The 25,845-nt window shown below is 51.3% G+C and overlaps 1 protein-coding gene across 1 annotated transcript in view; it reads left to right on the forward strand.

The window, feature by feature from the left end:
- LOC144772924 (uncharacterized) overlaps window positions 1-25,845 on the forward strand; it is a 180,047-nt gene that overhangs the window by 35,295 nt on the left and 118,907 nt on the right. The window contains exons 7-8 of the mRNA XM_078657624.1: window positions 163-355; window positions 8,770-8,857. Coding sequence (XP_078513750.1) covers window positions 163-355; window positions 8,770-8,857 — 281 coding nt within the window. The remainder of the gene's footprint in view (window positions 1-162; window positions 356-8,769; window positions 8,858-25,845) is intronic.

Genomic DNA, 25,845 nt, shown 5'->3' on the forward strand with positions numbered 1-25,845 from the left:
TCTCAGATACCACATCCAAACTACAACAGATCATCCTGCTACACAAACCAGCCAACACAAGTCACAATACAAACCAAAGAGAAGAAATGGACTTGAATACTTTATTATGTGCAGCCCCAAGAACAGCACGTAGTGTTATAACCAACTTTGTGTATTGCACAGGCCGCAGTACAGTGCCCTGCAGAAGGCCACCCAGACGTACCGGCTACTGATCACCGACCTCCGGGCACAGGGTGCGCTTCTGAGGGCACAACAGGCTGAGCAGTGGGCAGAGATTGCTGGATTCAAGGCCTACCATGCAAAGCAGGCGAGTCTGGAGGCACAGATAGAAGATCTACGTGTGGCACAAAAGCTGGTGAGACCTCTAGCTGCTGCAGAACTGTGGTATTATCTCCCCGAATGGAGACGGGCCCGCTAAACCCCTTGTGAAAATGCTGCCAGAGTACTGGATTGTGTTTTTGGCTTCTGGATGGAGTTGTAATCTCTCCATGTGCTTTTAATGCTACATTGAGAGCTGTAGGGTGTGACGGTTCCGTATTACAGCTGTAAATATTGTCTTATGCAACTTCACTGGGAGAGCTGTAGGCTGTTTTGTCCAGAATAGAGCTTAACTGTTCAGTTTTTTTTTTTTTTGATAACCAATTGTATTGAATTTTGATGGAGAATAAGTACAGCACAACAATTCATTACAGTCATGATATAGTACTATCTGTCTCGTTAGTTGCTTACAATGCATGCTATGGTCTAGGCCAGACCGAGGTATCTCCCTCAGTAGAAAAGGCCCCCTGCCCAGCCTGACCCAACCATTTTCCCCACACCCACTCATGCTTAGCTGGACACCCTCTAGCTTCATACAGTGGCTTCTCCTGAGCTGCACACCATTCTATGCCCCTGTGCCATTTGGCTGCACTGAGTGGGGTGGGGCTTTTCCAGGCGGCCGCTGTGTGCCGTTTGGCCACCATGATGGCTGTACCCAAAAAGGTTTTGTCCGCACGGGACCCGTCTAGGCCGTCCATAACACCCAGGAGTAAGTTCAGGGGATTACGTGGCACCTCCCAGCCCAGGACGTCAGTCAGTTCCGACACCAGTGCATCCAGTATGGAACGAGACAAGGACAAACCCATACAATGTAGAAGAAGTCTGCCGGGTCTGACCCACAGTGTGTGCAGGACAGGTTAGCTAGTAGGCCCGTGCGGTTGAGGCGAATAGGAGTGAGACATGCACAGTGGAGATAGTATAGCTAGACCGCACGGAGCCAGGCTGAAATAGTGATGGTTTTAGGAGCCATTAGAGCATCACGCCAGTCCTCTTCCTCCAACTGGCCCAACCAAGCCTCCCATCTATGTCTAAGGGGATCAAGTGAAATCGGACTGTTGTCGGTCAGTGACCGGTAGATCTGCGACACCCCCCTTCCCTAATTTACCCATCATGATCTGGGCCTCCATGGGACTGAACTCTGAAAATGTAGTGCCTGTGGGGACGTGCGAGGCAAGAGCGTGTCGGAGCTGCAGATACTTCTAAAATTGGGACGATGGCGGGAGTAGGTAGCCCACAAGTCCTGGAATGAGCGCATGTGGTCTCCCGTCCATACGTCCCCCAACTGTGAAATACCAATAAGATCCCATTTTCTTAAGCCCTACAGTGCCCCCACCGCTTGGAGTCTCACGCCATGCCAGAGGGGTGTCTGCTGCGTGAGTCTGGTGTCCCAGCGTGTGCAGCGCAGCGAAACGCGCCAAGCCAGTAAGACCGCTCGGGTCACCATGGGTAAGGCGGTAGGTATTGGGTTGCCATAGAGCATTGCTTGGATCCGGGGCAGCCCTTCCAACTCAACCCGATAAGCCGGATCAGACCATCCACCTTTGAACCAATCGTGTAAGATTAGCAGGCGGGTTGCGAGGTACTATCGGTAGAGATTGTTCATGCCCATGCCTCCATGGAAATGCCGTATTTGGCAGTGGGGAAGGGCCATTCGAGGCCTCTAGTTCCCCCAAAGAAAGGCTGTGGCCAGGCTGTCCAGTTGCCTGAACCAAATGCATGGGGGGTCGAATGGGGTGTTTTGGATGACGTAGAGGAAGCGGGGGAGAATAATTATTTTAAACAGGGCGATCCTCTCCAAGGGGTTGAGCGGGAGAGCCTGCCAGCACCGGAGGTCTGTCTTGGTATTCTTAACCAGTGGTGTGATGTTGAGTGACCATGCCAGCTCTGGTAGCAGCACGATCCACATACCCGGATACTTGAAAAACTAACACCTTAACGGGATGGTAGATTGCCAGTCAAAGCAGTCTCTTGATATGTCAAACCTGACGCCCGCTCGAAGGTGCGAAGGAGCTGGAGGCACCTAGGCTCTGACCGTGCTGGGTCAGCTAAGAAGATTAGGACATCGTCCGCATAAAGGGCGAACCGATCCTCGTGCGAGCACCTCCAACCCTGGTTGTGCTCCTCAGCCTGGATGAGGCATGCCAGTGGGTTCATTGCCAGGGCGAAAAGGAGGGGTAAAAGGGGGAATCCTGGTCTTGTTCCTCTTTTGATCGGGAACGTGTCTGAAACGACCCTGTTCATAAGCACCCGCGCCGTGGGTCGTATGTAAAGGACTCGGACCAAACGACAGAAGTGAGGGCCTAGGCCAGCTGCAGCGAGCACGTCCCCCAGATACAGCCAAGCGACCGTATCAAAGGCCTTTTCGAAGTCGACGAGCAAGAGTGCCAGGTACGGGGAGAGCAAGTGACGGTGGGCCAAGGCCAGGTGGAGGCATCGAAGGCAATGCCTCATACTACGTGAATGCATAAAGCCGCACTGGTCTGGGTGAACGAGCTTGCCAAGAACCGGTTGTGAGAAGTTGGCCTGGTATATGATGTTCACTATTCTAGTGAGCACCTTGCACCAGTCCAAACAAACCTTATGGTGATGGTTGTAAAGTCAACCTTATAGACCAGCTATCCTAGTGGTAGCATGGACAAAAGCAGTCTTAGGCTAAACTCAAGAGGGCATGTGAAGCCAGCTGTTTTACCATATGCAAACCTTTTAATACCAAATGAAAGGACACCACACAGGTTATATATTCAAAATATATATGTATTTATTTCTAAATAGATCCCCTTAACTCTTTATGAGCACAGGAGCACAAGCGTATAACAAGTAACTTAATATAACATACAAAAGTTGCACAAATATGGATAGGCCCTGGTGTCCCCTAAAACCATATACTAAAATAGTGGTATAAGTACCACGTCAAGAACAATGGTAAGGCCTAGGGCCTTGGGAATCGCTGGGGCTACACTGGACTAACAGCAGTTAGGACGTGGGAGGCCCACAGGATGCGGGTGCAGTGTCTAAATGCACACACGTGCACCAATAGAAGTCAATGGGTGCGTAAAGTTAGAAAGTTGCAGATTTAGAAGTCTTCTGACTGGACTAGAACGTAACTACTTAAAACTAGGACACTAGGGATGTAAATCTCTACAGGAGCACTGTAGTACTCGCGTTACCTCACCCACAGGAAGCGGGTGCATAGGTGTCAAAGTGTGTCGGGTTTCGTCGTGGAGTTCTATGGAGCCTTGGAGAAAAGATGCTGCAGGCGACCAGGAGAGAAGAGTCCGGTTGGATCCAAGGGTGGATCGAAGATGTAGAGTACCTGAAAGCAGAGGGGACAGAGTCTGGGTCACTAGCCAGTGACCAGGAAGGAACCAGGAAAGAACCAGGCGATGTCGGGTTGCAATCAGGTGATGTCGTGAAGCTTGTCTCCGCTGCCACGTGGACCAGGGGGTGTCGACGACGACCAAGAGCATCACGCTCTTGGTCGTCCCACGAAGGTTCTCGCTGATGGCGGTGTCGGTTCTCGATTCGGAATCAACAGGCCTTGGCAAATGCAACCCAAGCAGGAATCGAAGATAGCTTCTGGATCAGACCAGCAAGGTCTGATGGGCTGCTTCTTTTTTATGGGGAGCAAGGGCCAGTCTGGAGCAACCAGACCAGCGTTGAAAATTCAATGGTTGGTCATCACGGGCAACTGACCGGACAGACGCGTCGAGCAGGAAAATGCAAAAGGGCCCCGCGCAGCTCTCGGTGAGTGTGGAGAGATGATCTTCTGTGCAAAGGATGCTCGGGGCTGGGGCTTCCTAATCCCCAATGCACAGCTTCGAGGGTGCCTCAGGAGCTGCACAGAAAGCACTTTGCTGGCTTTCCAAGATGGCCGGTCCCACGTCTCTCGTCGCCTCCACGGGTCTCAGCTTTGCTGTGGCTGTGGATCAGACTGTTGGATGTCTGGAAGTCCGGGTCTTGTCAGGCTCTGTTGTTCGAGCTCCGGCGGGAGCAACGATAAAGCAAACCGTTGAGCACTTGTTGGTGCCTGTTTGCACAGGGTGGTCACTCCTTGACCACAAGGGAGATTCTTCAGTCTTCTACGTCGAGTAGGATGTCGAAGGGTCCAGAGTTTCGTATCAGAGTTTCAGTCAGGATTATCTAAAGTCTAAGGACACAGCTCCTACCTATATACCAAATCTAAGGGCTGTATTACCTGCTAGGTCCCTCCTATGGGTGGGACCCAAGAAGGGGGTGGTTACACCCCTTTCCCTTTGTCCAGTTTCGCGCCGGAGCTGGAGCTGGAGTGCCCCAGCACCGGTTTGAACTGGACTATGCATGGGACACCTTGTGTTCCCCAGGCAGTGTCTCATTTCATTCAGCCCTCCCTGCCCCAATCCACTATCTCCTGTCTGGGGTGGTGCTAGCACCTCCCTGTGACAGGAAACCTCGCTGGAAGGGCTCCCAGCAGCAGGAGGTCAGACTGTGGCAGCAGCATCCATTTTGTGATGCTGAGGCTCTGGTTAACTTACACCGGGATTAATGGAAGTAACATGTCTTCTTCCTCTAGAAGGGCGGAATGCTACCCCCGTCGCCAGAACTGGTGAGGAGGTAGTATTCCAAAGCGTATGACACCTTACACGACATTTTTTGATAAAGCCAAACCAAAGTTAGCAATAACCGCGAGGATTATAATGCACTTAAGAGTATATGGTATGGCAATATCCTGGAACAGCTATAAGGACATGGTTCCGAAAGCTGCAGACATGCTCAGCTCATGCTAGAGCACCATCTCACATAAAACCAAGCACTCTGCCTTCAGGATTGTTAAGGCCTGCCTTAGGAGTGACTTATAGGTGCATATGTGTCCAGATTTAAGGTTAGACATAGGAATACTATATCTAAGCAAGAGGTGATTACACGACCTTGCCCCAGCCGAGTGATCAGCCAGTTGTGTCCGTTTGGATGGCCAGCCAGGGGTTTCAAAAGATATGCTGCAGCCCTTGGTATGCCTTGGGTGCACCTATGCCCTGGGTACCTATAGTACACTGTACAGGGACTGATAAGGTGACTCAATATCCAATTAGTTATGTACCTAGGGTACATGGAGTCCATTTTACAGAGAGAGCAGATAGCCTGGGGCCCTGATTAGCAGGATCCCAGGCCAACTAAGTCGAAAACCAGCTAAACACAAGGCAAACAATCTGGGGTAACCATAGTCAGGTATCCACCTTCCTACACCGGTCTTAGTTGTTGGGATAGGATTGTTGAGTATATTTTAATCTCTATGTTTATTAGAGAGATTGGGCGATAGTCAGAGCAGAAAGGCGAGGGGGGCAGCGTCTTGGGGATGACTACCACAGTTGCCACATCTGAGAGTGTGAACCTCCCTGTCTCTGCCGCCTCCGCATAGTGGTTATGGAGGTGGGAAATAAGTATATCACTGTATAAGGCGTAGTACTCTTGTGGGAAGCCGTCTGGTCGCAACGTCTTTCCGGACGCTACAAGGGAGATATCCTCCCCTGTTTCCTCCCTCATGATGGGGAGGTCCAAGCTGGCCGCTTCTGATTCGTGTAGCTGGGGGAGTTGGATCGGACCCAGTTCGGACAATGCAAGGGCCGGGGTGTCTGGTCGGGCCAACGAATAGAGCCGGCAGTAGTCGGCGAAGGCTTGGACTATGGAGACCAAGGTGCGATGAGTGACGCCTGCTGGATCTTGGATCTCAGGGACTATGCGGTTCACCATAGGGTACCAGGCTGACCTGTGGAGAATTCTCCCGTTCTTTTTCCCCCCATCCATATATACGGGCAACCGAGGACCTCCATATCAGCTTTGCTAAATCCAGCAAAAGTTACCTAATTTTGTCTCTCAGGAGCGAGATATGTCTCTCCTCCTTTTCGCCCGAAGCTGCGGGTGGGGTCTGCTCCAGGCAGGCAGCATGGGCTTCGAGAAGGGTTTGCCGGCTGTCCTGTGCCTGTGACTTGGCCTAAACCACGTAGGGTGGCCTTCCCGGCCTCCCAGAGGTTGCCCCAGGAGGCGACCGTGTTTTGGTTAGTTAGGAAGTATTGTTGAAGTTCGTCCCCGACCGCCTTACGGAATTTGCTGTCTTGTAAGAACCAGGCATTCAGCCTCCAGATGGGGCGGAGGGTGCCTGCGGAGTCGCCTAGACTCAGAAAAAGTTGTGAATGGTCTGAGATGCCCTGGGGGAGGATGCTGATATTCATTCAGGAGCGGGCATAAAGACGAGGTCAATTTGCACGTGCGAGTGGTGCACCGCAGAGGTGTTTGTGCACTGAGCTGTTCTATGGTTCCATGTCCTCCAGATGTCGCAGAGGCCCAAGTTCGTTGTCCACTCTGTTACATAGGGACCTTCTAGGGAAGGGTGCATGACCGCGTTGAAATCCCCCCCCCCCCCCGCCGCCGCCAACCCCGGAGGGAGAGAGCATATGTTGTCGCTAGTGATTTTCAGGGTAGTTGCTAGGGTACTGGGTGGCACGTAGAGCAACACTAGGTTGTTGACCGCCCCTCCCAGTGTCCCAGTTAGGATTACGAAGCTGCCCCTAGGGTCCCTGATGACATTAGTGGGCATGAAGGGAAAGGTGCGTTGGAGAAGGATTGCTACCCAACATGAGCCCCGCTCAAAGCCTGCCTGCCAGGCTCTGTCAAACTCGTACCTCGTGAGGAAGTGGTAGTGGTTACCCATGAGGTGTGTTTCTTGGAGTAAAAGGGCGTCGGGGCATTTCTGTGGGCGTATTTCAGGACGGCGGTGCGTTTAACCCTGCTAGAAAGCAATTAGCGTTCCAAGACAGGATTTGTAGGGGTTCTCTCTTATGTAACTCTTGCACCATAGTCGGCATGTGGTAACTGAGGGGGCACTTGGTGTTGCCAGTCCGGAGGGTCAGGCTGGACAGCGGACAGGTGTGTGAGGAGATCTGGGCATCTGGCACGTTGAACATAGATGAACCATAACATGGGACTACGATCCCAGACCCTCCGCCCAACCCACCTCCCACCCTATACTTCGTGAAAGGAAGCATCTGTCGCACTAATAACAGTGCTAGTAACAAAACTAAACTAAACTAGAGAGCTTAGTACGAAGCTGCGTGGTGGACCCCTCCATTTGTCAGGATATGTATTTTGCAGAGGGTGAATCCAGCTAGATACTTCGGCTCGTATTGGACAGAGAAATCTAGTTTCCCGGGCGAGTTCCTTCCAGGTCGTAGTCAGGCAAGTTTGTGACTACATGTCTTAGATGGTCGGACTACAGGAAAGATCATTGTCAGTGCACCCTGTGTCTGGGGGTGTGAGAGGACTGCTCCTGGCCGAGGGCTTCCCCACAGATCGGGCGTGCCACGGGGCATCAGCAGCGATTTTGGTGATTTGAAGAAGTGGGTTTTTCCCTGGAAGATGACACAAAGGCGGGCCGGGAAGAGCAGCCGGTATTGGAGGTTGAGGTCGCGCAGCTTCTGCTTGACCTCCGGGTAGATCGTCGTTGCGCCTGGACTTCCCTGGTGTAGTCGTCGTGCGGCTTGGATGGACTGGTGACAGGGGTTTTCTGTCACCACCCCACTCCCCGTGCCAGGCCCAGACCACCTCGCCCGATGCCCCGTCACTCCTGTCCTGGATGCGATGAGATGTCTTCAGGGATGCCACATTGGGCCAGCGAGACGCGGCGGAGCCCGCTTCCAAAGCAGGGATTTCCTCACGGCTGCTGGAATTGGAGATTTGGTTCTACAAAAATGGGATTCTTGCCTTGTGCCTCCTCCCCTTGCTAATGAACTCTTTACCAGTAAAAGTGACCCCAATATAGGTCTGGGTTAGGCCACCTGTGTATGTGCCATCACTCCACAAAACTAGGCACCTCTCCTTGGTTTCACACGGGGCCTGAGCCCAGCAGTGTCTCCTCTGCTAAGGCGGAGGAGCGATGCCCCACTGAGCAGATCAAAAAGGAAAAAATAAACTGATATTGACTCATTGTTATTATCTTTTTATTTTCCAGTTTTTTGCTCAGCGGGGTAGGGGTGGGGCTTCTCTGCTCACAGAGCAGGGCCGGGGAGGAGTGGTTTGCCCATTCCAAGTGTGCATGACGCTTTGGCTGGACATCCCGGGCTGTCCAAACCGTCATTGGCACTTTGCATGTTCTCCACCCAGGCTGCATTATAGGCTGGGTGGACAACATGCCCAGGCTCCCATTCCCTGGCTGAGCACCAAACCACAGCGCTCAGAACAGTCACAAAACTGCATTGCAGCATTGTAATTGGCTATGGGTAGCCTGGGAGCCGGGTGCTTCCTGCCCTGGACTCCTGAAAGCCGGCGTAGAAGACCGAGAGGCGGCAGCACACAGGTAAGTGTTTAATTATTATTTTTTTCATTCTCCCCCAACGACCCACCTTCCTATCCCCCCCCCCCCGCCATTAAATACCAGCAACCACTGGCCAAGCCCCTGATATTTTCTCACCTTTGTTGCTGCAGAGAGAAGCTCAGTTGATGAAACAGCCCTCCGCTGGCTTCAGCTGCCAGGACACTGTGCTGAAAGCAGATTTCGCCCTCAAGTCTTTAGGTAAGGGCGGTGGTGATTATCCTGTATCTGAGGTCCGTCAGCACCGGGTGCAAATTCTTTTACACACCAAGTGATGTTTTAAGCAAGGGCAAAGTGGACGGTTTCCCAGGGTCACCTGGTACCATGATCATAACAGTCAGAAGATAATCCCTGTTGTCTCTTTCTCTCTCTTCTCCCTCTCGGTTCTTACCTCTACCTCTCTGCAGTCTGTATGCCTCTCTTTCTCAACCTCACCCATCTCTTGCTCTTTCATTTGGCTCTCTACACAGCTCACCTCTGCTTATCTCTGTTTATACTTAAATGGATCTAGATTGTCTTGGTCTTCCAACTACAGTATTGTATATGGAATTCAGTGCCCAACATCCTGTTCCTCCATTTGTAGCAAGGACAAGGATGGATATTATAATGTGACCTACGTTACCATGCCCTTTCTGCAGTCTGAGACATAACGTGGTCAGACAATCTGTTCCATGTGAAATATTGATATTAAACATATTAATCCTTTTATCTTGATCCCAAAATGTACATCCAATCACAAAAAAATGGTTTCGTCAATGCTTGGACACAAGACAGCGTGAGCTTTCGTGGCAGTTCTGCTTGAAGGAGTGGACAGGGGCAGGGGGGCTGTATGTGTAGGGGTGGTGTTTCCCGGTTGTCATGTGTTATGGTGGTTTCCTGATTGGTGTCATGGGTGGAGGTGGTGCTAGCTGGTTCGTATCAGAGATGGAGGTGCTGTGGCCTGTTTGACAAAAGGAGTGGATATGGTGATTACTGGATTTGTCATTAGCGAAAGTAGTGTATTATGGCTGATGTCACGAGTCAAGGCAATGTTTGCTGCTTGGTGACAGGGATTCGCAGTGTCCCCCTTGGTGTAAGGGAGGAGGTGGTGCTTGCTGATTGGTGTAAGGGGTAGGGGTGGTGTTTGCTGACTGGTTTCAAGTGTATATTTTCTGCTTCGTGTCAGTTTCTTGATTTGTGTCAGGGATGTAGGTTGTGTTAACTGCTTCTTGGCAAGATTAGAGGTGATGTGTTCACTTTGGTGCCCAGAGTGGAAGTAATATTTGTTTGTTAGTATCCGGGCTGGAAGTAGTGTCTGCTGGTTGTTGGCAGTGGTGGAGGTGGTGCTTGCTGGCTTGTTGCAGGAGGGGAAGTGGTGTTTTCTGGTTGGTGGCAGAGATGTGCTGTGTTATGCTTGTATTCTGGGGAGAAGATGGTATTAGCAGGTTCTTGCCAAGGATGTTTGGTGTTCTGTTTGTTTAGAAAAACAAAAAAGTGATGGGGTAACAAATACAGATACAATACTAACTTGAGATTGTAATTAAGGTTTGTAAAGCATAACAATGCTCAAAGAGCTTCTTGGCGCTCAGAAACCTGTTGAAGTAGTGCCATCAAATAACCCAGTAGGAGTCACCTATGAGGCACAGAAGAGCCAGATTTGAATATCGTTACGGAATCTGAGAAGATTCAGCATAGCTCTGAGAGTTAAGGGGATCTGATTCCAAAGCTTAGAGCCTTACAGAACCTGAGTGAGCTGAAACCTATGCAGGAGCAAACGAGACATATCAGCCAACCTCAATGATCTTAAGGGAGAGAAAAAAGCTGCTGCAAGCTACATGGGCCTGTCTGATACAGGGCTCGATGGTTGTGAATTAATGTTTTAAATTGAATCCTTTTTCAATCTGCAACCAGTGAAGATGCCTTAACTTAGAAGAGAGGGAATAATGCCTGGAAGATTCAGAGAGTCTAGCCGCATTATTCCAGACTAAATGAAGTTTCTCAATAAGATTGTGTGGTAGCCCAATATATAGAGCGATGGAATAGTCAGGCGTGAACGTGACCATGGCATGCACCACCGTTTTTATAGCTAGTACGGGGAGGAAGAGGAGAATCTTTCTGAGAGTTTTCATAAGGCTGGAACAGATGGTGGTGAGAGCATTACTTGAGATATTAAAGATAACTGATCAGATTTAACTTCTAGATGTCTAACCACCTCCTTAGGAACCAGAGGTTGGCCAAATTCCTCTTACCACAATTGATCACACCAAACTTTAAACTCCTCTCCCATTATCTGCAGATCTATTTTCTCACAGTTAAGTTTGGCAATGTATAGGGGCGACCAAGTTGGCAATTTAATTCAAAGGAGGACTGCCATCATTTTCACGGTGACACAGGAGTCAGTGGCATTTACATGCAATGGACTCTTGATTAGCAATTTGAAGTTGGAATACAGGAAGTTTTAGGGCACACGGAACCCTAAATGGGTATATGTTGAGGAGGCTACCACACAGGTGTGACCACCATGGTTTAGAGCACTAAATGCGCTCAAATAAGTGAGGTACAAGTGCTTAGCCTAAGGCGAGATGACAACTAACCAAGTCAAAGTAATATCATGCCTGATAACAAGGAGCAAACATCACATTTACCAGCAGAAACTACTACCCGACAGCAAGCAGAACATGGGGTACAAAAGTTGTTAAATGTGGGATATTCTGATTCATGCAAAGCTGTTTGTATAACTTGTCAAGGAAGGCACGTGTTGGGTGGAGGGGGGCGAAGGGTGGGCATTGACAATGGTGGGGAGGTAGGGTTCTAGGTTGGCTGAAACAGGGGCAAAAAAGGGAACGGTCATGGATGGATACATTATTTTCAGAAACCCAGTTTCCATGGATTCTTGTTTAGTAAATGATAAGGTAGCTTGTTAAAAAAAAAATGTGAAGGGTGAATAATTGAATCAATCTCATCCACCACGTAATTACCTAGGCGGGCTCCAGCGTCTTTTAGATAAACTCTATGAATTTGTTCAATTAAACGGAGGAACCATCAACCCTAGACAAAACTAAAATCAGGGTCATGGGGAAAAAGATCAAGAAGCCAGGCACTTGGTATCTGAATGGTTCACTACCCAAAAAAGTGAGAGCATAAATACTTGAGATTTGTAATCTGCACTGGAGGAACTTTCCTGCTCCAGAATGACTTCATAAAAGCAAAGGCTGCCTCCTTGCCTAATGCTTTCTTAAGCTTCCACGAAAAACTTTGGGGCCCCTGTCTTGACTCCATTGAAAAGTCATCCGCGCAATACTCCTCCCGACCATTGTATATGGGTCTGAAGTAATGCTGGAAGTGAGCCTAGGCTTTTGGATCAACTTATATTTAACGCCTACTAGTATTTCGACTTCCGAAGCGCAGTTCTTCAGCCAAGGCTCGGCTGGAATTATGTTTGTTATAGCAAATGTTGATAAAACAATGGGCTTATCTAAAAATCTGTTTTACGTTAAGGGTAGCAACAGATAAAACATGAAGGCATCAGTCGTGGACAGAAATCTTAGATTCGAGTAGGAAACCCATAGCACACACCGTCCTGGACAATGTTTTTCAGAACCTCCAGGTGGGGAGCTTATGGTCCGCCCTGGTCACCTTCGCCGCTTTTAAAAGACTGCAATTAAAATCCATTTGGCAGCAGCCTTTTCAAAAGGCAAGCAGCAACTGTCGAATCATGCGCATGCTTGGCTGATCCTAGAAATCGATGTAAAGTTTGATCCCCAACCAATTTTGAGCCTGTGTTTCTCTAAGATCATCAAGCATAGACTGTTGCAGGACTGCCTTGAGGTTTCCATACACTAGAATGCATGCCAAACGGGTTAAACGAAACATCCGCCACAATCTGTGTAACATCTACAAGGAATCTATGATTCATATAGTCTGCATATGCCCGATGTTATTAAAGGAGAGGTAAACTTTTTTTTAAACTCTTTTTGACCCCTTGAGGCTCCGCTCCTGCAGGCAAGCAGTGATGGCATGCCACCAGGTAATGCATCTACCCTTCTCCGTGTGGTATGTAAAACGTATGGGTATAATAGACAGAAAATTTGTGACATCTTTTGCTAAAACTTGAACTTGTAAAATCGGACCTTAGGCCCTTATATTACTTTAGCACCTAAGAAAGGTGTGCCCATAACTGTATTGGTGATTCCTAATGTCTCCGGGTTAAAAGTGTGCTCTGCACTTTATCACGTCTGAGGTCACCGCCCTGAAAAGGGTGGTGGAAGTGCAACTCGTAATATGCTCGGTGGTGCTGCAACGGCACCGCTACCCCGCGGGATCCTAAAACCCGGCAGTCCTGTAGTGAGCCAACCGCCGCAGTTGTAATACTGCAAGCGGGCCCGCAGTGGTGGCTGTGGTCTGTCCGCCACCATGAGTACGGCAGTCTTAAGACCTGCCCTACTCGTAATTGGGCCCTATGAGTGTAATAAACTGCTTATATGTCTTTTACATAGCTGGATTTCTTTTTAGAATCATTACTGTTTTAAATTGCTTTTATTCTTCAAATATGATTTTAATTAACTAATGCATGAAATTAATAATAAGTTTGAACTTAGGCCACCTTCTAGGCCATCTCTTTTTTTGTTCACTATGGATAGACACCAGCTATTTCCAAATTAATCTTAGTCCTGCTCTGATAGGAACAGTCTAGCCTGAACTGCCAAGACAAATCCCCCTCCAGCTAGTAGCACAGGCAACCCCAGACTGGTTTCTGCCTTGTGGGCCTAGTCAGTGAGGTGCAGCTTAACCCCTTCCCCGCGGGGCTAATTCCCCTGCTGTGCTGGGGGGAGAGGGGCGCGCGCAGCGCCGGGGTGCTCATGACGAGCTCAGCTCGTCACGCAGCACAGTGGCGCTGTGCTCATGACGGGCTCAGCTCGTCATGACCACACCCGTTTCTTAGAACGCCCAGCACAGCAGGGGAATTATCCCTGCGTGGACGTGGCGCAACGGTCATGACGAGCTCAGCTCGTCATGAGCCCAGCACCACTGTGCCTCATGACGAGCTCAGCTCGTCATGAGCCCCGATGTGGTTAAGTCTGGTGAAACAATAAGCACGGGACAGGAAGAGAGGTTTGGGATTCCAGTAAGGCTCTTATCCTGCCACCTTTCTGTTCTGCCAGACTTTGAACACTCCGGTACTCTACCCATGTTACATATCTAACTATTTACAGGCTCTGTGAATACAGATGATGCTCCGTTTATGATGGGGACCTGTTGAGACGGATGTATGACGGTACAACGTGTGCTTTTACCACGCGTACCGTTATCATGCAGGTTTTACAACGCAAGTCGTTACCACGACTTGCGTTGGGGGGCGCTGGATAGTGTAATAGTTTAATTTACTATTCCAACTCCGTTCCCCGTGAATAGTAGGGAAGGTGTTGGATAGTAAATTAAACTATTCCCTACCCTACAGCGCCCTCCAGCGCAAGTCGTTGTAACGACTTTCGTTGTAAAACCTGCGTGGTAATGGTACTGCGTTGTAAAAGTTTCGTTGTAAAGGATGTTCCCCGTTGAGACTAACTTTCTGATCAGGGTATGACTCTGAATATGCTAGCAGTTTTTCATTATACCGGAGTTCTGATGATAAAAAATTTCAGCATATACCTTTTCTCTAATTATACCATTATTCTCCTTACATTTAAGTTTTTGAGCAAGTGTCTTGTGACAGCGCTTGCAAATTTACTTTAAAATATTTACTCCATTTCACAAAATGTTACTGTAAATAAACTCAAATTTTGCTTGTTAACTTAGTGCCTAGATTGTCAACTAAGGATTACGGAGATCACCCCAGTCAAACATTCTTCACTTGACTACACTATGTACATTTTGAGCAGATCACTTTATTTCACTTCCCTGGTATGCAGTGATTGTGAACATATACAAAACTCTTTGGCTGGATATTTACATTTCACAACTAGTTATATCCTTCAAACTCTTGTTGGAGTCCAAATGATGTGGTTTATCTAATCATATAAGTTTGGTATATGTGCACAAAAGTTGGTTTTGCACTTATAAAAGTATTCTCGCATGAAGAGTTTGATATACCGCTTTTTCCCTGTTTTCAACCTAACGCACTACTGATGAACTGGGAGCAGTGTTAAACCCCTAAGGATTTTGTTGCTCCACAACTGGCCTTGGTCAACATATGAATTAAATATTAAATAACATTTCAGAATTAAATGTCCAGCCTGCCAAGTAATCACGCATCAGGCGTTTGTCTAAATCATTTTAATGTGGTGGTCCTCATCACCCCATTAAAATGCATTATCACATATTTCTAGCACCTGTTTTCCACCTGTGCTCGCTGAGCCTGGTGAACTGAGCAGGCAGTGACCAAGACCACCAGGTGCAGCAGAGGGGCGTCCTAGAGACTGTGCTCAGTGTTGGGGCAGAGCCGTGGCGTGGCTGCACAGGCAGCTGGCTCAGAGTCCTGCGCGGCAGGGCGGCTCAGATTAGGACAGAACTGATCTTGATTTTTTTTTTTAAATATATTTTTATTGCAGATTCAGGAATAAACTTTTCCAACTGGCCAACCTATACACTGACGTCCCCCAACATTCAGTATGATAGCAGTACAATGCACAGCCGATTAGCCCACATCCCGGAGGCTGGGCGGCGCTTCAATGAACCAATTCGCTGGCGGCACCTCAGTGCATGCCCTATTCGGGCCATAGGTCAACTGTAACACATCGCATCTGCTTTTACCCCAGAACAACCAACCCATCCCTCTCCATCTAGCCCTAGGTCATTCCACTATCATTCCACTAAATCATCATGACGACCTCCCATGGCCACCCGGTTCCAGGAGGCTGCCGCTGGGCGGCATGCCACCCCCTCCTTCGACTCCCTCCCAGTACCCCCCCCCCCCCAACAACTGCTGCTAATGCGGGTTCCAATATTCCCCTCCTGCTCTAGGGCGTGACAACTACCAGGAAGTTCTGACAATCAAGTAGTCCCATGGAATCCCTTCCTATACCTGATCGGTCTCTTCGCCTTCAGTTAAGTAGTCCCTTAAAGCCTGCACTACCAGCTCCCAGGACCGCGCCAGTTCCAAACTTATCTCGTTACCAGTTCTAGTGGCCTGGCGCATCCGTAGCACACTCTCACAGCCCGACCACTTCACCAATTCATTCCTCCATCTCCGCACAGACGGCCCCTCTTTAGATTTCCAATGCCAAGTGATTTCACGTTGTGCCAGTATTAATCCCAACCCAATGAATTTGCTCGTTACCTTGGTCTTTCTGGTGTGCGGGAACCAAAGAAGCAGACATGCCGCCATGTCAAAGTCTACCTCCCGATCCGTGACAGCATTCAGGAGTTCCCCCACCTCCGGCCAGTAGTTCCCTAACTTCGGGCATCCCCACAGCATGTGGTCTAGATCTACCTCAGGCTCTAGACATCGTGGGCACATGGCATCAAGCACCTGGAAGTGTCGACGTAATCTCTCCGGGGTCAAATATGCCCGATGGAGAACGAAAAAATGCACCTGCTGAAACCTGGCATTCCTCGTCCCTTTCCAGGTCCTGTGCAACACCTGACCCCACACGGAGTCCGGGATTTGTTTACCTATGCTGGCCTCCCAGCGCAACTTCAACTCAACCAAAGGCACCAGTCCTTCATGTAACATTCTGTTGTGGAGGCAGGTCACCGCCTTGACGGTGCCCGCGGCCATCACCACATACTGGCACACCATCGTCACCTCCGGTTCCACCAGTCCACCCCCCCAATGCCGCTGTATCGCTGCGACAACCGCCGCATGCAACAGGAAGGTACCATTCGGCAGGCCGAACTGCTCTTGTAAAGTCTGGAATGGGGCCAGCGTCCCGTCTATATAGAGGTCTCCTACCATTTGCAAGCCCAGGTCTTCCCACGCCAATAATGGGGACCAATCGCCTCCGTGCGGTAAAGCAGTCAGCATTCTCAGCGGAATCTCTGGCGCATACGGCCGGCGCTTCCCAGCCCTCTTCAGGTTCCTATTCCAGCACAATCTAAGTGTCCTTTCCTCCAGCGTGAGATCCCTACCAGCCAGCCTCTGTTGCATCACAATAGACGACAGGACATGTCTCTGAATGCCGACCCCTCGGCCGTCCTCAGGCCCCCTAAATTCTCTCGCCACGTTCTGTGTCAGGACCTGGAGCTGCGCTGCCAGATAGTACAACTCAAAATCGGGAACCGCCATCCCCCCCTCACACTTGGGTCTCGTCAAGGTGGTCAATGCCACCCTTCGGCGCCCCTGGCCCCAGAGAAAGCCAGTCACCAACGTCCTCAGTTCCCTAAAGACACCCTGCGGGATCCATACCGGCAACGTTCTAAAGTAATAGAGTAGCCGCGGGAGTGCCACCATTTTTAACAGCGCTACACGGCCCAGCACGGACAGCGGGAGAGAGGCCCAGAAGTCCATACTGCCCCTCAGCGCCTGGATGCAGCGCCCCACATTCCCCTCAAGGAGGTCCGCTGCGTCATGGTAGATTCGCACTCCTAGGTAAACAAAACAAGAGGGTTCCCATACTACCGGTCTCGTGAGCTGCGGGCAGGGCGTGGTCTGCCGCAATGGAAACACACAGGTCTTTGTCCAGTTCACCCTGAGGCCCGAGAGCCTCCCGAACCTGCCCAACATGTCCACCGCGCCTTCCAATGCCCTCCAGAGTCCGCTAGGTACAATAACAGGTCGTCGGCATATAACGATATATAGTGCGAGTCAGGTCCCTGTGCAATCCCATCGTAGACAATGCCGATCTCGCCTGTGCCGCTAGCGGTTCCATTGCTAGGGCAAAGAGCAGAGGGGATAGGGAGCAGCCCTGCCTCGTGCCCCTGCAGACCGGATAAACCGGAGAGACCAAGGTCCCCAGCCGCACCCGCGCCTTAGCCGAGGAATAAAGCACTCTCGTCCAACCCCGGAACCCTTCCCCAACTCCGAACTTCAGCAGCACGCCATCCAGAAAATCCCACTCCAAGCTGTCAAACGCCTTTTCAATATCAACCGCCAACACTACCGGGCCCTGTTCCGCCGCAGCAGCATCATCAATGACCCCGATCAGCCTACGGATATTCATCGAAGTGCTCCTAGATGGGATGAATCCCGCTTGATCCCTATGTACTAAGGTGGTCATCAGCGGAAGGAGCCTGGTAGCTAGGATACGACTCAAGATTTTGTAATCTACGGTTAGCATAGACAGTGGACGATAGGAAGAGACATCCAATGCATTCCTGCCCGGCTTCAGCAGCGGCACTACCAGCGCCTCCCTCATAGAGTCAGGCAACCGCCCCAATTGTCTGGCTTCCGCATACACAATCTGCAGCCTGGGTGCTAACACTTCCATAAATTTAGCGTAGAACTCTATCGGCAGTCCATCCACCCCAGGGATTTTGTTCCGTGCCATATGACTAATTGCCCCTCTGATTTCTGCTAGGGTGATGGGGCCCCCCAGATCCCGGGCTTCCTCCCCGTCCAGTAACGGTAAAGGGATCTGATCTAAGTAATCACCTATTTCCGTAGCTGCCGCTTCGAGGTGGCTGGCATACAGTCCTGTATAGTAGGACTGAAAGCGCCCCAGGACTGCTGACTGCGAATAGATCACCACCCCGTCCTCCTGTCGCACACTCATGACCGGGCATCCTCTAGGGTTCGGATCAGCCAGCCTCGCAAGGAGCGTGCCCACTTTATCCCGCTCCTCATGCACTTTCACAGCATACAATTTATAATCATAACACCGCAATCTCTCCGTCTCAGTCGCCACAGCCTCCTTAGCCTGCAACAATCGATCCTGCAATTCCGGCCTCTCGGGTCTCTGCCGCTCCACCCCTCTCAGCACTTCTTCCGCCTTCGCAAGGTCATTCAACACTGTTCCTCTCACGGTCAGAAACCGTCCCATACACACCCCTCTCACCACCACTTTCATGGCATCCCATTCAATCGCCCTAGTCGCCGTCGACCCAGCATTATCCGCAAAATAGCTATCTATGCCCTGGCGAACCGTGTCACAGAACGCCGGGTCTTCCAGCGTCTCCGGACGAAGTCGCCATGTAGGGACTGCCGATCTCGCCAGCTGCCAGTGCATAGAGAGCAACAGGGGGTTATGGTCCTGGACAAATACTCAGAGTGAGTCACCACAGTCGCCAGTGACACGCTGCACAGTACCGAATCCAGTCTAACATGCAGATCATGCAGCGCGGAGAAGTAAGAGTAATCTCTAGTTTCGGGGTGTTGCGCCCTCCATACATCCACCAGGCCCCACTTTTCCTGCCAGTCCCGCCTATGGGTCGCAAGGCGGCGCACTGGGGAGTCCACTAGAGGCGGGTGTGATCTGTCTAACAGCACATCAGAGATGGAATTAAAATCCCCCGCCAGCAATACAGGGCCTGCCAAATAATACGCCAGTGAGCGCGACAAATCCTCGAAGAAATGTGTTTGGTCAGCGTTGGGGGCATAGATGTTACACAGCACCACCTCCTTACCATATAGCCGTCCCTCCACTACCACATATCGACCCTCTGTATCTATTCTCTGACTCGTGACTTGGAATGGTGTGCCCGCCCTAATCCATATCAACACCCCTCTGGCGAATGCCGAGTAAGTCGTGCCAAACACCTGACCTCGCCACCTCCTCTGCAACGCCCCACATTCCAGCTGCGTTAGGTGAGTCTCCTGAAGCATCGCTATCTGAACCCCCCGCCTCACCAAGTAGGCATGTACCTTGTGGCGCTTCACCATAGTTCGAATACCCCGGACATTCCATGTGACACATTTCAAGTTAGGTAACGTCCCCATAGAGCAACAATCTCAACAGTGGCACACGCCAATAAATGTGACCCGCAGTGCAGCAATTTTACAGCCCCTTCAAAACTTGTTCCTCAACTCCCACCAACCCCCTCCCCAGGACAGGGCCTAATAACCCAGCTTCAGCCCCGTTCCAAACCTTAAACACCCAACACATCACACTAACCTGTGGTCGTCACCACAGAAGACCTTGAGGGTCTGATGAGGGCAATTGAGCCCCAAACCAGGACGACAGAGCAACCACCCCGCGCCCGTAGCCCCACACTGCTAATGCAGCCCCATACCTGGCAGTCCAATAGAAGTTAGGAGTGTCCGCTCCTCCAGGCCTCCCAAAAACGTTCAGCGACCACGAGCCTCACCCATTAAATATACCATCAGATGTCTGTGGGGTGACCTCCGGCCCCTGCACTCCTCCCACCTCCGAGTCATCATCACCGGTCTTCTCCCCTTCTCCTTCCGAAGCCGAGCCTCTGGAAGCGTCCTCCTGCTGCGATCCCGTGATGCTCGCCGTGGCCTCCAACGCACTCTGTCTGTCGGCAGGCATTTGAGCCTCTCGTTGGGCCCGTTGGCGCCTATTCCGGGAGCGGATGCGCTGTGACTTCCTGATCTTGACCGGTGGTTGCCGATCCCTGGCGGGCCTGTGTGCACGATCCGTCCCCGCACGATACAGTTCCAGCCAAGACCATGCTTCATCGGGTGTTTGGAAAAAGTGAGTCCTGTCATCAACGATGACCCGCAGCTTGGCCGGGAAAAGCAAGGAGTACTGAATCCCTTCCTCTCTCAGCTCTTTCTTCACCGACAGAAAGGAAGCTCTGCCCCGCTGCACCTCCTGCGTGTAGTCCGGAAAAATTGTCACTTTGCTGTTATCCACCTGGAAGGGCCCTTGGGATCTTGCCCTTTGGATCAGCAGATCCCGATCTTTGTAGTGCAGCAGTTTGACCACCATTGGTCGGGGCGGTCTGCCCTCCAGGGGCGGCTTGGCGGGTACCCTGTGTGCTCTCTCCAGCGAGAAGAAAGGGGACAGGCCCTCCGGGGCCACCACTGACCGAAACCAGTCCTCCATGTAGGCCACTGCGTCACCCTTCTCGATTTTCTCCGGAAGCCCCACCACCCGCACGTTGTTCCGTCGGTTGCGTCCTTCCGCGTCCTCTGCTCGACGCTCCAGGATCGCCAGTCGGTGAAGAACGTCCTCAAGCTTATGTTCCGCAGTGACCACTGCCGGTTTCAGCTCCTGGAGCAGTTGTTCGTTGGACTTCACTCTGTCAGAGAGCTTGGCGTGGTCCGCTCTCAGCAGGCCAAGCCCCGTCGCCACCTGCGCTATGTCCTGGTGCAGCTCGTCCTTCGTAGCAGTGATCGCTGCCAATATTGCATCAAGGCGGAGATTCAGCCTCTGTTCCTGTGTCGAGGGCCCCGTCGAGAAACCGCCATCCGTGTCCTCTGACCTCCTGTCTCCCCGCTCAGGCGGCGCAGCGACGCCAGCTCCCTGTGCGGCCATCTTGAGCGCGGGAAATCTGCCGCGCGAGCAGCCCTCACCGAAGACGGCCAGTGGCGGCAGACCCTCCGACCGTTCCGATCCCAGGCCCACCCGGTCTCGCCCAATGGAATATCCTAATGGGCGCAGCTCTCCAATCCCCAGGCCAAGCGGGATCATGCAGGGCCAGCCGTCCTTCCTCCACGCTCAGCCGTCAGCGTCCGGTCCAGAGGTGCACCCCGTTCCGTTCCACCGATATCCTCAGTGCGCCCGAATGGCCCACCCAGCCCAGGGGGTGCAAGCCCCGAAAAGGCGGGCAGCTGGAAGTCCGTGTCCCCGGGCAGCCTGAGCCCGCTGCCCCCAGTAGCACCGTTCCCTGTGGGTTGCAGCGCACGTAGGGGACTAAACACCGTGGCGCCAGTCCGGCGCACCCCTGTCTTCCACCGGGTGGGCCCACCCCCGGCGACCGATCCGCCAGCCGCCGCCCGGTCTGACCGTCCCTCGGGGTGCCCAAGCGCCGTGGGCGGCCACACCTCCAGCGCTCCGACAACTCGCCGCACTCCTCTGCACCTCAGCGGCCCCCGTTGCGGTATATTCAGCGGCTGGGCGGCCCCACAGTCCAGCAGCACCTTCGCCTGCTCATCGCGAGCCTACGCCCAGCACTCCAGCTGGCCGGGGGATCCGGGGGGGGAGGGGCGCCGCCTACACCAGTCCTCCGCGCCGACCTCCTCCGCCGCTCAGGACCCGCTCCCGCCGTCCACTCCTCCGCTCACCGCCTCGCGAGGGCCTCCCGGGCGCCCTCAGAAGGTCCCGCTCCTCACACCGCTCAGCTCCCGGGGCGCTCACTTCATCGGCGCCGCCATCTTGCCTTCGTGTGCAGGCTAAGCCGATCCGGTCGCCAGGTCCGCCCTCACGCGGCGCCCAGGGTCTCGGCGGGGGTCAGACGCTCCCCACTAGGTCAATGACCCTCCAGGACCTCGGTCTCAGCCGCCAGGTGACACGGGGCTGGGTTTTACAGGAGAAAAGACGGGACTCGGCGCGGAGCAACTCGCTCACGCAGCCATCCCGGTCGGCGCTGAAACCACGCCCCTCCAGAACTGATCTTGATGTGCGCTGTGCAATGAGTGAGCCCTCGGCCCGGCAGCTCAGCTGTGGCCTTCAAATTGCTTCGATTGGTGATCTCGCGGAGGACGCTTCTAGTCTTGAGTATGTTAAGTTCTCCTGACACTGCCCGCTCCACAGCCCCCCTCCGCATTGACTGCAGTACAGCCACACCCTGTCACTGACTGTGTACAGTACTCATACTGTCAGTGTCACTGCAGGTGCTGTACTTTGCTCAGCTCAGCTTTGTGTGCTGTTGAACGTATGCTTGCAGACTGGCGTATTAAAGTTAATCACTTTAGCAGCTGAGCACAGCTGCATCCTTCCTCACCGCTGCCTCCCAAAAAGAACTCTGCTGACTGTCAATGTTTGGTTGAAGGTGGTGCTGCAATACGTGGCAGCCGCTATTTACCAGGGGTGGCGGGCAGGGGGAGGAGTGGGGGTTGTAAATGAAAATATATATATATATATATATATATTTTTTTTTTTTTAAACCACACCTTCAGGCCGGCCACCTGGCTGGCCACCGCCTCTGAGTCTGCTCGCTCCTTGGAAGCAATAACCAGGAAGCACCCAGGCACCTGACTCCCCTAGCCAATCAGAACGCCGTAATGCATCTTTGTGATTGGTCGATGGGGGCATGGGCATGTTCTGCACCCAGGCTCTAATGCAGCCTGGGTGCAGAACATGCAAAGTATGCATGACTGTTTGGCCGGCCTGAGAGAGCCGGCCAAACGGTTATGCGCACTTTAGAGTGGATCACCCACTCCTCCTTCTGGCAGTCCAGCCCCGCCCGCACCAGGAAACCGAAAACTAAAATGATAATAACGCTGTTTATGATCAATTTTGTTTTCCTTTAACTACTGGTCGCTTAGTTGTGGTACGACGCTCCTCCGCCTTAGCGGAGGAGTCGCCACTGCCTGTGTGCTTGTGGAGAGGCACAGCAGTACTGGTGTGGCACAGGATGCGTTCTGGTTTGCGCTTCCCTTGCTTCTGGGCACCTGAACCTCCTCACCCAAGACATTTCACATTTGTTGGCCCGACAGTGATTTATTAATTACGTTGATGGCACTAAAATGAGTCAACAACTTTCGAGTAAGCTAGCCCTCACCTCAGACGATGTACAGTGGGTCTGGGCTGGCGCGGCTGCACACTTAAAAAAAACTAAGGCAAACAATCTAACCACTAAATTATATGGTACAAAAATCAAGAAAATATGAAAGCCCCAATAATAGCTCATATACGCATGATTCATTCAAGGAAAAGAAACCTACCATCTTCCACCAGATATCTGAAATGGAAACCCTAAACCTCCATCTGGATACATAAAGAAACTTGATATCTTCGACTGGATAACTACGGTACAAAGCAGACTTTTGCTTCAAAATCTTAGTTTGAATATCAATTGAATATTTCATCAAGATCTATTCAGGAATGCTTGTCTCGCCTTTTAATAGGTTCATGTTCATGGCGGCTCTTCAAAAATGTATTTGCAATTTGCCAAATCAATGACTTCTGTATCTAATTGGGGACATCCTTCTGGTCATTCTGGGCCCACTCCATAACTTGGACTCCTGAGGAATAGGGGACTCATTCCCCCACCGGTCACTGCCCCTGGAGGTGCGGGTCTCAAAATGTTCTGCAAGGGGTTGGGCCTTCATATGACGTGCGAAAAGCGCCCTGCACTCCAGCAGCGTGGGACACACCTGGCCAAAGCTGGGGTCCATCCTGCGCCCGTCATCGACGGGAAGAGACAGGCCAGAGCCACCCCTCTTGGTCTGACTACTGTTGGAACTTCCTTGATGGAACCTTACTCCCGGTGATAGTGGCTGGGGCCGACTCGTGCCTTGAAGGTGCTCACTTTCTAATCTCTGTTGGACAGAGGCGGTGTACAATGGCTGTCTTTTCCAATCAGCCGGTGTGCCCCACAAAGATCTTCCAAACAGACTCTTTTGCATTTCTTTTGACCTGTGGAGTGGTGTGATAGAGTGTTCTTATTGTTCCAGAACGTGTTGATCAATTTCCACCTGTTTACAATATGCATATTGATGGGTTTTGTAACCCTGTTCCCCTTGTAGTGTTACATTTGTTATTTAGTACCCCGAGGTGAGGATTGACAAGACGAGTGAATGTTATAGTACCATTGTGTTATTTTTTAATATGTTGGGGTATTCAGAAATGTGTAAACGGAAGGCTGCGAAAGGTGCATCAAGGGCTCCAAAAGGAAAACAAAATAAATGTTGATAGATTAAAAGGGGTAATGGATAGGATTGACCATCTATTGTTGGAATTTAGACACCATATGAATTTAAACTCTCAATCTGCAGTCTCCAGTACAAAATGTCCTGATGTGAAGCCAGCCAAGAGGATTCATAAAATGTTTCAAAACCTACACTCAATCCACTGCCTGGCCACGTCTATGGGATCGCAAAAGTTACAAACTGTTGTTAACCCTGTCAAGTCTTCGACGGTTCAAAGTATGCTTGCTGTTGAATGTAGCAATTGCTACACAATATCACTCCACAGACGATAATGGAAGCGAAACTCCACAGGCAGCGAAACCTACCCTTATAACCCCAGGGCTTTTTAAAATGCTACAAAATTTGAAGGCAGGGTTTTGGAGTTTGGAGAGACCGGGTCAAATCACTCCAGAAGGTGGCGGAGAACCTTGTGGGGATTAAAAGTAATTCACAGATGTGTAGACCTGGTGGGGAAAATATGGGACATTCTCCTATGGCAGGGGACCCCACTCTTCCACTCACCACAGCTGTTGCACACCGGGCATGGGCGTCCGCAGGGGGGGGAGGGGGGCAAGGAGGGGTGCTTGCCTCCCCCGGAGCGCCCCTCCTTGCCCTCCTGCGGACATCCATGCTTTTATGGATGCCTGTTGTCCGTAATTCTAGGTCCCGCAGGGAGCAGAGCTGTTCCCTCGCATTCCTCATCGCAGCCCCTCCCACCCATTGTTATTCTGACTAATGCATAGACGCAGATGCAGGCACAAACGCGCTCACATGCGCACACACCGGTACAAAAGGGGGTGGTGATGGACGGAGCATCTGAACCAATCAAACACTCACACCCAGTCAACAGATCTGGGTTTGATCCATCACCGTTCTTTAGCTCACTTCGCCACCCCAGTTCAGACATGGCATTTCCTTTTGTAACGCACACACAGGCATGCATGCACACATTCACACACACGCATACACACACGCAACCAGATACGCACAAGTGCATACACACAGACGCATGCACACATGCGCTCACGTGCACAAACAGGCATGCACGCATTCACACAGGCGTACACACACATGCAACCAGACACACCCACGCACAGGTTCATACACTCAGAAAAATGCACACACGTTCTCACATGCACACACAAACACACATGTGTACACACACACTCTCACAAACACATACTCACACACGCACAAACACGCACACACGTCACATTTATAAAAGGAGCATTTTCAAACAAACTATTGGGTTTGCCAGTGCTCACTTGTTTTTGCCAAACATGCTAGCTGTTCCCTCCAGGAACTAAAATGGAGAAGTCAAATCTTGAACTCTCCATAAAGGTGCCCCACCCGATCAACTTGTACAATAAATGCTAGGAACCCCCAGGATAGTGTGTGCCAATGAGTGGAAGTTATTACTAAAACAACATTAGTATTTATATGGATTGAAGAGAGTGACCCTAAGTTAAAAAGATGCTGTTACACACATGTACATAGAACAGCTGTCTTAGTACTCACGTGCGAGGGTGTGCTGTTGTCGCAGGTTACTTGTGGACTCTCCTGAGGGAGTCTTCCG

This window comes from Lissotriton helveticus, chromosome 1_1 (assembly GCF_964261635.1).
Source record: "Lissotriton helveticus chromosome 1_1, aLisHel1.1, whole genome shotgun sequence".
NCBI classification, from domain to species: Eukaryota; Metazoa; Chordata; class Amphibia; order Caudata; family Salamandridae; genus Lissotriton; species Lissotriton helveticus.